The 14,374-nt window shown below is 33.5% G+C and overlaps 1 protein-coding gene across 4 annotated transcripts in view; it reads left to right on the top strand.

Annotated features, from left to right (window-relative positions):
- SUCO (SUN domain containing ossification factor) overlaps positions 1-14,374 on the top strand; it is an 83,794-nt gene that overhangs the window by 17,407 nt on the left and 52,013 nt on the right. For all 4 annotated transcript variants that reach the window (XM_045547349.1, XM_045547348.1, XM_045547347.1 and 1 more), the window contains exons 2-3: positions 11,603-11,717; positions 13,404-13,514. In XM_045547349.1, coding sequence (XP_045403305.1) covers positions 11,603-11,717; positions 13,404-13,514 — 226 coding nt within the window. The remainder of the gene's footprint in view (positions 1-11,602; positions 11,718-13,403; positions 13,515-14,374) is intronic.

Here is a 14,374-nt window from a genome sequence, read left to right as displayed (position 1 = left end):
TGATTTGGGAAAATTAAGTAACAACGTTCTAGAGAAGTGAGAACAATCTCATTTACCATTCTTATCCAGTAGTGGATAATTCATTTTGATGGCTTCTTTTCTTTTTCTTTCTTTCTTTTTTGGCTTAGTAATAATTAAGCCAGTGCCTGAGACTGTTAGAAGCTTGCTGTCTACCTTTGCGTTGCCATTACAGAATCATGGGGAAAAAACATGGAAATTTATCAATTCGGATAAGAGGTGTGTTTTCTTAGCAGATGACCAGTTACCTTTCAGCTGTTGACTGAGAAGTTTGTGGTGGAAAAACATTTGCTGTGTTTTCTTTGCATTTGAGTAATTGTCCTGTATTTAGGAAAAAAAGGGCATCTATGGGTGACTAGTGTTTTGGTTGTCAAATGTTGCTGACAAACCACCCCAAAACTTAGTGGCTTAAAACAACCCCTCCCCAAATATTCTTCAATCTGAGCTGGGCTCAGTTGAGCTGTTCTTCTGGTCTTGTGGGGGTCACTCATATGTTCAGCAGGTTGGCTGAAACACTGGGATGGCTGGGCTTCTCTTTCTGCATGCGGTCTTCAGGGTCTCTCTTTCATGTGGTCTCTTTGAGTGGCCTTACTGGCAGGGTAGCTAGTCCTCTTTAACGTAGCCCAGAGCTCCCAAGAGCTTTATTGATTAAACAAGTCTCAAGTCCAGCCTAGATTCAAGAAGAGGTGAAGTGGAGGTGCAGTTCATTGGATGACCACCAGTCTAACAGACAGTCACAAACAGTGCCATGGAAAACCAATTATTATAAGCAAAAGTAGAAGCTGCTGGTGACCTTGGGAAGCTGAAGCTGCGTACAGTAACTGGTATAAGCTGAAAGTGAGACTGAGAAATAAAGAGAGGATCTTCAAGAAACTCCCTGAACCAGTTCTACCAGCTCTGATTGTATTTTCTGAAAGATCACTCAGGTAAACTCATCTTATAAGGATGGATGTGTTTAGGGGAACAGAGCTTTTGAGAACAGAACCACCTCATCATTGAGGTATCCACAGACTGTGGGAAATGTGATGCTTTCTTAATGTTGCTTTTTTTTTAGTCAGGCTACAGTGAGAAGGAGCAGTCTGAACAGACCTCTGGCCAGATTGAATAGTTCATTTTTGTTTTAACCAAGCATTAAGATTTGCTAATGATCTGCTTTAAGTGCTAGTGTTCTACCTTAAATCATAGTCTCCTCGTTCACACTCTTCTGGCCTTGGCTCCTAAAAGGAAGGCCTAGATCCAGCCCTGGTAGTAGTTCTTTTCTGAGATATTTCACTCCCTTGATACCCTGAGGTAGTTTGTGAGCACAGTGGCTGCCATTTTCACAGACAAAATGTTTATTGATTTCCACAGACAAAATGTTTATTGATTTCCACGCCCCCACCTCTACCCCCAGCCCCTGCCCCTGCCCCAGTATCTTCTGAACTTAGGATTCCTTCAGAACACAGGTGGGGCCTGAAGGTATTACTTTATTAGGGGAATGTAATGACTACTGTCTTCTTGTCAAGCCTGTAAAGAAAGAGATTCCAATTCAGTATTTGCAACAAGGATCTTGAATCCTGTCCTTTTTATTGCATTATCACATTGATTTTCCTTTTGATTTTGTGGTAACGTTTTGACTTGACTTTGGGGGATAAGTCTTTCACCAGCATTCAAGGGTTTGATTGTACAAATATATCTGCTGTATTAGCATCTCTGCCTGTAGCTTAAGGTCAGTTGTTTTTGCCCTTGGAATGGAAATACCTGATCTTGGCTAGCTTTGTTTGTTACAGGACCTTGATTTCATTTAGATTTGCCTCCAGGTCAGTCAGTTATCATGTTGTTATAATAAACTTACACCAAGACAAGATTTATCATAGTCCTGAGATTGCTAAGGTTTGTCATGTGTTTGGTAAGAGATGATTGCAGGTTCTCAGATGAGGTAGCTTTACGTGGGTTGGAATCAGGCACAGGGGCTGGGATGATGGGGGTGCTTGAGGTGCAGGTTTAAAAAAATAGTGGAAATGAAAGTTCCAAAGAAGTGATTTTAAGTAAGTCAAAGGGTCTAGGGCCAAAGCGGTCGGTAATGGGTGAATCAAGTTACCTGGAAAATAGGTGAGATGTATGTATGCAGTCTATTTCTAGGTTGCTGGTAGACATTAAATATACATACTATTCCACAGCTGGCTGAGTATATTAAAATTATAAGCATTGGATTTTACATTTGAAGTGAAAGAATTATCTGGCAAATGGTATCAGAGTTTTTAAAAAAGCCAAATTTTAGAGTTATGTCTGGCGTGTGGCCCTTCTGAAAGTTATGATCATCTCTCCCAGTGAAATCAATGCCTTTTCAGACATGACTAAAAGGGATGATGATAAAATAGAGCTAGGACTTTCTTGGTATGTGTGCATTTGTTACAGAGCCCTATTGCTGTGGAAAAGCCAAGAAAATGATCAAGATTATTTTTATGGGTTATTTTACTGAGGATTTTAAGAACTAATATAACATTTTGGGTTATTTCTAGTTCAGGGGAATGTGGAAAGGTGTGTAATTGTGAGGTGTTTTGTTGTAGATGAGTAGTCTATAGGGGAAACTTAGAGTGTAGACATAAATACAAATCCAGTGCAGTTTTGTTTTCTTTATGTTTTTGGAAGAATAAAGTTTTGTATAACAAGCACATGACCTCCCTGATTCCAAGATGCCTTTATTAGGATCTGTATTAGCCCTTAATTTTGTTGAACTCTTTTTCTTTTTTCCTCTTGAAAAATAAGTTTTAAAATATAGTTTATTGTATCTTCCATAACTAAAAATTTTGTTCGTTTTTCACTGTGGGCAGTTCACATAAAGCGAAAATATTAAACATGATTTTAGTGTGTTGCATAACTTTGCTGTATATCAAACTAATTTTTACAAATTTTCATCCTATGCCTCAAATCGTGTAATTAATAATTTACCTGTTTATTTATGACCTGTTTTTCTTTGATAAAAGCTAATGGAAAAGGATCTTTTTGATGACTAGAACTAATAATTTTCCTACAGATATGAAGAAATATTATTCAAGAGTATTAAAAGATGTGTAATATTTTATTGGTAAATCTATCCTTTAAAAGGAATAAATACATTTTAGGATGGCATCATTTTGATATGAATTATATAAATGTTGATAACATGCTGCTTATTATTTAATGTTTTAAGAGATTCACTTAATTGCTTTTTTCCCACATGTATATTATATAATCTATTTGCAAGTGGTTTTAAAAAATGAAGTTAAAAGAATAGTTTATGTAGAGAAACATTAGTGGGTATTGTCTCCCCACCTGTATTTATGAGTATTAGTTCAACTGCTTTGCTAGTTGCAAAGGTGTATATATTATCAGAGTAGAAGTATATTTGTAAACTATATGGGAACCAAAGATTGAGGAGTAAAACCATTTTCTTAAGGAAAAAAAGAAAAAAGAGGTCGGGCGCGGTGGCTCACACTTGTAATCCTAGCACTCTGGGAGGCTGAGGCAGGAGGATCGCTTGAGGTCAGGAGTTCGAGACCATCCTGAGCAAGAGTGAGACCCTGTCTCTACTAAAAATAGAAAGAAATGATTTGGACAGCTAAAAACATATATAGAAAAAAAAATTAGCTGGGCATGGTGGCACATGCCTGTAGTCCCAGCTACTTGGGAGGCTGAGGCAGAAGGATTGCTTGGGCCCAGGAGTTTGAGGTCGCTGTGAGCTTGATGCCAGGGTACTCTAGCCCGGGCAACAGAGCGAGACTCCGTATCAAAAAAAAAAAAAAGAAAAAGAAAAGAAAGAAAAAAAGACCATTGTCATCACCCCAGAAAGTTCTCTCATGTCCCTTTCTAGTGAATCCCCTGAAGGTAACTGGTGATCTGATTTCTGTCACCATGTATTAGTTTTGCCAATTCTGGAACTTCATCTAAATGGGATTATACAGTATCTACTCATGTGTCTGGCTTCTTTTACTCAGTGTAATATATTTGCGATTTATCTACTTTGTTTCATTTATCATTAATTAGTTCATTTTTATTGACGAGTAGTAGTACACTGTATGAATGTATTACAGTTTGTTTATTCTTCTGTTAATGGTCATCTGGCTGCTTTCGGGTTTTGGCATTAGCGATAAAAAATTCTGGGGACATTCTTATACCAGGCTTTTTGTAAACATAGTTTTCATTGCTCTTGAAAAGTACGTAAAAGTGGAATTGCAGCTGCTGAAACAGATGGATATTGTATGCTTCTGGGTGTGATAATCTTGAGAAAGATATAATATCACTTATGAAGGATTTTGGCCAGGAATATATAACCTTAATCTGGTTCTGATGAAACATCAGATAAACCACACTTAAAGACCACCATACTATATAAAAAGAAAGGGGAATGTGTCTTTCAGAAATGTTAGTGCTATATAAAATAAAGGCCAAGAACTGTTCCAAGTTAAAGGATGCCGAAGAGACATGACAAGTGCAGGACATGATCATAGACTCAGTTCTGTCCTGGAGAAAGGAGGAATTCTATAAAAAGCACATTATTGGATAAATTGACAAGATTGCAGTATGGACAATAAAGTATTGTGTCAGTGTAACATTTACTGAAATTGGTTGCTGTACTGTAGGTATGTAAGAGAATATCTTTATTCTGAGGAAATACATACCAGAGTATTTTAGAGGTAATTTACAGGGAGAGTAAGAGAGAGGGAGGGTGAATGAGCATGCCATGAACAAATGGAAAATGGTGGCACAAATGGGTAAAATGTTAACAGTAGGTTGATAAAGAGGTATAGGGTGTGTAAATGTTTTTTGTACTATGGTGGCAACTCTTCTGAAAGTTTGAAATTATTTCCAAATAAAAAATTTAAGAACTGGGGTAGGATTTCCCTCTTCTGTATTAGAGATGTAGATAAATTCAAATTTGTCATTAGTCTGTTCTACTTTTTTCTGTTCCTTGTGCCAGTTTTGCTACTTTTCTAGAAATTTATCAGTTTTTCCTAATGTTTTCAAATATATTTTTATATATTGTTTGTAATAGTTTATAATTTAAAAAATCTGCTTTGTTGGTGGTTATTTCATCTTTTTATTTCGTATTTTGTTAATCTGTATCACCATCTTTCCTTGATTGGTTTTGCCAGAGGTTTGTATTTTAGTATTTTCTTCAAAGAACCAGCTTTTGGTTTTCTTAATATTCTTTGCTATTTTTTTGTTCTCTGTTTTAGTGATGTCTGTCCACATGTATCCTTCCTTGTTTCTTTGCATTTGCACTGTTTTTTTTTTTTTTTTAATCTTTTTGAGTGGAAAGATTAGCTCTTTTGTTTTCAGTGTTTGTCTCCTACTGTGTTCAAAAGCATAGTTTTCTTGCTGCTCTCTTATCTGCATTCCACCAATTTTGAGTGGTAGTCTTCTGCAAAGGTATTTCATAATGTTCTTTATTGTTTCCTCTTTAACTGAAGGATTATTTTGCTAATTATTTCTTGCTTCCAGGCTTGGGAAATTGTAAACTGTCTTTTTGTTACTTCAAATTTCATTGCAGTGTGGTTGGAGAGTATAGTCTGTTAGATCTTGAGTCTTTAGAATTTGAGGCTTATTTTGAGTCTTTAGTTTATGGTATTTGGGAAATATTCCATATGTGCTTGACAAGAATGTTTAGTTTGTACTTGGTATAAAATTCTGTATATTTGACCAAGTTTATTTCTTATACATACTAGAAATCTCTTGTTTCCAAGTAGCTTTTTTCACTTAATCTGTTATTTTGTGAGAGGTAATTTAAAATAGGCAACCATACTTTCTGATTATTATGTTTCTACCTGTAGCTTTGTCAGTGCTTGTGGTACATATTTTGTATTGTTAGCTGCATATATACTTATAATCATCATTTCTTTTTACTAATAGATAATCTCTATTATAATGCTTTTCATCTTAAGTTTGACTTTTGTCTTAATTAAAATTGCTACTTTGTTTCTTTTTATGTTTTCTTAACACTGTATATATTTACTCAAATTTTTAATGAGTTGAAAGTTACCGCTAATGTTTCTTAACAGGGCTCTGTATGTAACGTAATATTTGCTACTTATTGGGTAGTGTTAATTAATGTGCTTTTAAAGTTTTTTCATTAAAACTCAGAGGAAAACAATTCATTTGAAAGTTTGATAGACTGCAGTTTAGTTTTCTTCCCTTCCAGTTTAGTTTTCTTCCCTTCCCTGCAGTTATCAGGCTTGTACTATTTGCATATTAGCATATTATTTATTGTACATTAATGTGTCTTTCTGGAATCATTGCATTATTTTGCTAGATTTCTTTGATAGGATTATAAAAGTGATTGTTAAAGATAGTATCTCTGTGCTAGGCAGATGTAAAAAGGTATCATTCTAAGCCACTGGATATCATTTTAAAAGTGTTTCTTCAGTCAACTTCATGTTAAAGAATGTTTTATCAACCTTCTTGATGAAATCTTCCTTGGCATATTAAAGAATATTTTCTGCCTTCTTACTGAAGTCCTTCTTGGCTCTTCAGTTGCTATATCTTCCAAAAAAACTTTCGCAAGTCCATCTCCTGTTTTCTTTTGTAAGAACTAATTGATTTCCCTTTTCCCCTAACACTTAGTCTTAACCATTATTTTTTGAAACACATAGTTGTAACACACCCTTAAAACAACAGGACGCTTGGTGCAATATTAAATATTGTAGGTAGTCACTACAAGAAAAACTTCAGTCACTACACATTCAAGTGGAAAATATTCCTTCAAGAAAAAAATATGATTTTTAGAATGAAAGCAATCAGGTTTAAGAAAAGACTAAATTCCCAGAATATGCCTGTTGAACCTAGGCATTCATTTCTTCTGGTGTTATTTGGATGACAACATTAATTACTTCTGTATCTGTAGTATTTTTTTAAAAAATCTAGTAACCATTAAGCTATATCTAAAAGAGGTTTTATGAAAATTATAGGTAAATAACAAATATTTGTTAATAAATATATAGTCTTAATATAGATTAATGCATATATAGTCTAGTAATATGCATTAAGCATATTTCTTGTATATGGAGAGTGAACAAAAAAGGATGAAAATGTTAATGATGTAAATTAAAAATTAAAATTGAGCATTCAGTCATTCTTAATTCAATTCTTGTTAAGCTCTATACAGTTTATAATTTATGCAGATGTTTTTTGTCTGTTTTGAAAGAGTTCCAGTCTGACAACTGTACCCAGGCTGAGTATTAAAATAATACATGTATGTGAAAAGTAGGTACAGTATTCAATTCTCTTTTTTTCTTTCTGTTTTAAAAATTGACAGTTCCAAAACTTTTTCTTATGGGAATTTAAAAATACAGCCTTCTGAGAAATATGTCATTAGGTGATTTCATCATCGTGCAAACATCATAGAGTGTATTTACACAAACCTAGATGGTATAGCCTACTACATACCTTGTCTATTGCTCCTAGGCTACAAACCTGTACAAGTACGTACTGTAGGCAATTCAGTGGTAAGTATTGGTATATCTAAACATATCTAAACATAGCAAAGGTAGAGTAAAAATATGGTATTATAATCTTATGGGACTACCTTTGTATATGTCGTTCATCATTGACCAAAATGTTATGTGGGACATGACTGTATATGTACATAGTCAACTTTCAAATAGTGAGTAACATAAAAGTTGTCAATCATTTTAAACTGAGGGGGAGTGTCAAGGAGTTAAAGATTGCCATTTATGTTGATGTGATTTCTGGTGCTGAGCTTCTTATAGGTCTAGAAAGAAACTCATTTAATTAGGATTGGGATTTTCATAGTACAGTTTTAGCAAGTTGCTTAAGTAGCATGGAATCTGGCCCATTTAGTCATGCAACAAAGTGCTGTGAAGCCATTATTAGTGTGATCCACTGGATCTTAATCAAGGGGGTATGTATCTAATTCATTTGGGGAGACTTGTTGAAAGTAAGGACCCCCTTAATAGAGATTCATTTTTGTTTAGTGGATTTGGGATATTTCATGTTACTCTGATGGTTTAAAATTTCTTTATTTTTTTTTGAGACAGAGTATCACTTTGTTGTCCTGGCTAGAGTGAGTGCCGTGGCGTCAGCCTAGCTCACAGCAACCTCAAACTCCTGGGCTTAAGCAATCCTACTGCCTCAGCCTCCCGAGTAGCTGGGACTACAGGCATGCGCCACCATGCCCGGCTAATTTTTTTTTTTCTATGTATATTTTAGTTGGCCAGCTAATTTGTTTCTATTTTTAGTAGAGACGGGGTCTCACTCTTGCTCAGGCTGGTCTTGAACTCCTGACCTCGAGCAATCCACCCGCCTCGGCCTCCCAGAGTGCTAGGATTACAGGCGTGAGGCACCGCACCCAGCCTAAAATTTCTTTACTGTTATTATTTGGTGACAATTTTTATCTGTTTTAGGCCTTTTCTTATGCAGAATGTTAAGGTTGTCTGTTATGGATGTATCCTCTGATTTTAGAGGCCTGACACTTATCACAGATTGCTTCTCTTGTACTGTGTACATACCTGTTTTCTATAACTCAGATGGTAAGTCCTTGAGGGCACAGTCTCATATAGCTTTGAATCTCCTGTGGAGGTTGTATTTTTTCCTGTGGGGATTTATATTTTCTAAAAAACTCAAACAGTATATCTGCTTTAATTAACATTTGTCCTTAAATGGGAATTGGGGAGGGCAAATCAATTTATATACAGTAGTTTCCCCTTATCCAGCAGTTTCACTTTCTGTGGTTTCAGTTACTGGTGATCAACTACAGTATTAAATGGAAAATTCAAAAAATAAACAATTCGTAAGTTTTAAATGTTGTGCTGTTCTAAGTAGCATGATGAAATCTCATGCTGTCCCACTCTTTTCTGCCACAGACATGAGTCGTCCAGGTTTTGTGTTCTGTCTATGCTACCTGCTTATTATTCCCTTAGTAGCTGTCCCAGTTATCAAATCGACTGTTGTGGTATCTCACAGTATTTGTGTTGAGGTAGCCTTTATTTTACTTATTAATGGCCCCAATATGTGAGAGTAGTAATGCGGGCAGTTTGGATATGTCAAAGAGAAACTGTAAAGTACTTCAAATGAAAAGGTGAAAAAATTCTTGACTTAATGAGGAAAGAAAAACGATTGTTTGCTAAGGTTGCTAAGATCTACAGTGAGAATGAATCTTCTGTGAAATTGTGAAGAAGGAAAAAAAAATGTGTCTTTGTTTTCCTCTTGCTTCCCAAACTGTAAGCAGTAAGGCCACAGTGCATGATAAGTGCTCAGTTAAGATGGAAGAGGCATTAAATCTTTGGGTGGAATACATGAACAGAAACATTCTGATTGGTGGCAGTTGGGTTTGGTACTATCCTTGGTTTCAGGCACCCACTGGGGGTCTCTTCGGAGGATAAGGGGAAACTACTATGTATCATTTTTTTTTTTCAGGAAAAAAAATATTTCAGCAGCTCTTTTTAGGTAGGGAGAATATCTGGAGTAATGGCAATAATTAAAGGTTCATTTCTGAAAATTCAGAATTTAGGGTAATGGAATTTGATTATATGATAGTAAAAACAAGCATCATGAGATTTAATGTCTATTGGCTATCTTTTCACACAGTGGATATTAGGGCTTACACACACACACAATTCACACACAGATTATAAAACTAATGCATGCTCATGGTAGAAATTAAAGTATAGAAACGGATTAAAAATGAGGGGGCATAATCAAAATTCTTGTACCCACAGTTTTCGATGTTTGCTTGTAAACTTTTTGCTATCCAGATATATATGCTAAGATTGCTGTATGCATAACTTTTGTATCCTGTTAATATTGTAGCATGAAAATTTCCAATAAAAATTAAACATTATTTTAGTTTTTTTTCTCATTTTCCTTAAAGTTCTATATAGGCAATATATTCTTGTTCAAATTTCAAAAGGTATAGATTATACAATGAAAACTATGTTTCTACTGCCATTGATAACACACCTATCAGCTTTCATCCATGGAGGCTTGCAAAATGATACTTTAAAAAAAATTCTTTCAGAGACATTTATGTACATACAAATGTCATACATGGGTAGCATACCACATAATATGTACCTTGCTTTTTTCCTTCTTTACTTTTTAATGTGTTCGTAGTTTAAAAAGTCAAGTAGCTCTAAAAGGTTTTTTTATTTTTCAAAGAAGCCATTTCCTCCATTCTCTTTCCTCATTTTCTCTTTTCAAGGAAACCACTTCCTTGTCGTAGCTGATTAATTTGATATTTACCTCTTTTTCTCTAAAATAATTGCTTGGTAAATAATAATGGTTTTCAGATCTTCCTTATGTTATTATTTTGAATTGTGTGAAATTAACGTTTTTCCACATAAAAGAATTGTCAAATATTGGCAATTTCAAAAGGTTATACTTAATAGAAGATTTCTTGATAAGTTTATATCTTGGTATTTTACTGTTTCTATTGCAAATAGGGTCGTCTTCTTATATTATATTTTATAACTGATGGTGATGGTTTGAATATGGAGTCTGTTGATTTGTTTCTTAATTTTATACCCAGGAATATAATTTTTACATCTAGGACTTCTTTTATAAGGTGATTTTTTTTCATATTTTCCAATTATATAAACTCATTATCTACAGCTAATGCAGGTAAACTCATTATTTGCAATTAATGATCATTTTACTATCTCGTTTTCCATTTTATATCTCTTTTATCATGTTTTACAATACTAGTGATGAGGGTTATATAGGGGTGTTTTTAGGTTTCTTCACTAAGTATGATGTTGACTTTTAGGCTTATATATTCTGCATATATTTCCTATGTTAAATATATACTTTTTCCTATTTTATTCTTGATTTTAAAAATCTTGATGGATATATAAGTTTGTCAGATATCTTTTATTGGCTATGGAGATAATCATAAGATATTTTTCCTTGATATTTTTACATGGCCAATTAAATAAATAGATTTTATATTAAACCAGTTTTGAATATCAGAGTTAAACTCCACTTGAGTAGTATATGCCTCTGGTATGTTCCTAGGGAGTTCCTTTTTTATCTTTTTTTTTTTTTTTTTTTAAGAAGTTTTGCATCTTACTTCAAAGCACTGCTAACCTATAGTATTCATTTGTACGTGTGCTGTTTCTGTTAATTGTTGCTATCATTCTTATGTTTCCTTTGTAAAAGTAATTTGGAAACTTCTGTGCTTTGAAATCATTTATTAATAGGTAACTTTAGAATTATCTGTTCTTAAATATTTGGTAGAATTTAGAATAACATTGGCTTTTGGTACTTTTTGAGGAGGTTAGCTATTTGACAATCTTCTCTGTTCCTTTTATGATAATTATCAGATACTGCTTCTATGAAGTCTGTTGTACCTGCATAAAATTCATAATGCCTTACTTAGAATGCTGATAATGTTTATGTTTTTCTTAGGGCATTAAATAAAAAGTCCTTGTCTTATGTACATTTATCTTCATCATTAAGTTATTAAAGGTATTAGGATAGGAACCATCTGTATGTTTATTGCCTCAAATTCTAACCCCTATAGGGAATATGTTGACTTAACTTTTCCTCTTTTCTTTCCTTTTTTTTGTTGTTGTTGGTGGTGGTGGCGGCGGCGGTGGGTGTTTTACAGGCTTCCCAGTTGGCGTGTATGTTGTAAAGAAAGTTCTTCAGCTTCAGCATCATCATATTACTCTCAAGATGTAAATTGTGCACTAGAAAATGAAGATGTACGATTCCAGAAAAAGGTACCTTAAATAAAGTTGACATTGTAATTTTTGTGTCAGCTTTCTAAAACTGTCTCAAAACATTCAGAATAAAAGTAATTTTGGAAATACCATGCCATAATTTTTGTTGGAAATTTGTATTTTCCCTTGCTGTAATCTGAGGAGTTACTCAAGTAATTATGAAATTAAGATAACTTGGAAGTATTTATATATTTATTCTTACTGCTTGTATTTAGAATTTTGTAACATCATTAGTCTTATAGTAAGGAGAAAAATAGTGCATGTTCAGAGAACTGAAAACTAGTGCTCTAGTGCTCTCTTTTTAATGATCTAAAATACTTCAGGAGTTTCTAAAGAAACCCCAATCTTATAAACTAAAAACTATTAGAAGTTAGTATTGCAAGGAGAATCTGCAATCATTGGCTTTGTAGTTTATTTTTAATAATGAAGTGCAGTAAATAGACGGAGTCCAAAAAACCTGATGGTCTCTAAGTCATTGTAAATGATACAAAGTGAGTTATTGACTAGATATGGCCTTTACCTTCAGCTTCAGTGTATGTATTTAAAATTACAGAAGTAATTTATACTGACTCTAAAGTATTCATATTTATATCCCATTCCCCTCCCCAAAGGAATAACAGTTTGCTAGTTCTTGTGAAAATGTTCAGACCTTGTTCTGTGGGTGTAGATACACCTTTATAAACACACACAAATTAATATTTTTATTTCCATTAAAATGTCATGTAAATATTCTACAAATTGACTTCCCCTTCTCCCTAAGTGATATGTAGTTTATTACCTTTTCATGCTGATACATTTTTCTGAATGGCTACATTTTTATTGTATCATATATATATCATCATTTATTAATCATTTCTTTTGACAAACTTTTGCATTGTGTTCCTAGCCATGTGTGCACATATGAGTGTGTGTGCATATCAATACATGTATTTATTTAAACACATGTATTTACTTTTACATGCTTGGGTCTTTTTTTTGATGTGTTATTTGGAATGGATTATTTATATTTTTGAATTATATAGGATATATTTCTGGGATGGAGCATTTAAAATTTTAAGACTTGCTAAATATCTCTCCAAAAAATTATAATTTTATGTTTTCATGCAATCTATAAGATTTAGATCTAATCTCTTTTTTGATGAGGTAAATGTAAAAATAAATTTTAGAAAAGCATTAAGTGAGGGAAACAGTCTTTCAGCAAATATTTAGATACCTAGTATGTGCTAGGTAGACTCAGGTAAACAAAGATGAATATAAACTTTGCTTTTATGAAATTTATACTCTAGAAGACACATTTAAACACGTAAAGGTATCAGGAGTCCTAACTCGAATGTGAATTAAATGTCAGAGAGATGAAAGAGCTTTATGTACATTCATTCATCAAGTATTTATTGAAGTTTTACTATATGCCTAACACATAATGCTGGGTAGTAGGACTAGAGTGCTTATTAAGAATTCAAATGAGGTTCTTCAACTCATGTATTATACATTTTAAGCGTAGTGGCAAGAAGGGGGATACAGGGAGGTAGACAATAAGCATGTAAACAAATGAAAGTAATTAGAGTCAAATATATTATACACGTCAGTTTTTTTGGTTTTACTCTGTAGAAAGAAATAGCCTTTTATTACTTTAGAACTGTTTTGTGAAATCATTTTATCAGTATTTTTTTCTTTGTTGCTCTATAGGTTGAAAGAGAGGAGCCTATCAATGCTGAATTATCGGGAAAATCGGATTCAAATTTACCTGTTTCTCCAGAAGAACATAAATTAAAAGATGACTACGTTGTGGATGTTCAAGTAAGCCTTATTGCTTTGATTTTTAATAATACACACTTTTAAAGTAGTTCACAAGATAGAAATCCTGTTTGATCACCCCTGTGTGTAATTATTTTTTCATTTTGAAGTACCATGCCATATAACTGGACTTAAGCCATTCACCTGCTAGTAGTTGTACTTTAGAGAAAATGTAAAATGCCAGATTTAATAATAAATGTGAGTATTCTCTTTGTAGTAAAAGTTTGAATGTAAGTCCTCATTTCTTCTTAGGTTTCATTTTGGGTCGTTGTGATGTATCTTGTCTCTTCAGGTTTTCAAATGTCAGGAAATATTTTTCTAATCTGTTTCTCTTACAGTTATAATTTGTATGTAGAACACAATATTTTGATCCAACATTTTCACTTACTGTGGAACATGAATTAATTATATAATAGGTTAAAATATGTTTTCTCTCTTTTCCTCTCATATTACATTCTAAGTATTGTTTTTCATTTTGTGCACCATATTTTATGAAAAATATTAAAAAGTAAAATGTATATACTGTAAACTGACCAGAATGCTAAAGCATCTAGAAACCATGTAATATCAGTAATGGCTGAAGGAACTAGAGGTATTTGATCTGGAGGCAGAAGGACTAAGGAAAAACTAAGTATCTCAAATATTAAAAAAAACAAAAACAAAAAAAATTTCAGCTTATAGTGAGTCTCTCTCTCTCTTTCTCAATACAGCCAAGGCTATTTTATAACTTACTGGGTTATCTAAAGAGATAGAGTGAGTTTCATTTTATTGGATTCTAGAAGACATTTGTCAAGGGTGTGTACATAGGAGTAAGAGAAAAGTGATACCTGTATCACTTCCAATTATATGGCTATCCTGAATAG

Source organism: Lemur catta, chromosome 3 (genome assembly GCF_020740605.2).
Source record: "Lemur catta isolate mLemCat1 chromosome 3, mLemCat1.pri, whole genome shotgun sequence".
Taxonomy (NCBI): domain Eukaryota; kingdom Metazoa; phylum Chordata; class Mammalia; order Primates; family Lemuridae; genus Lemur; species Lemur catta.
The sequence above is the reverse complement of the archived record's forward strand: the minus strand, read 5'-3'. Positions and strand labels throughout refer to the sequence as shown.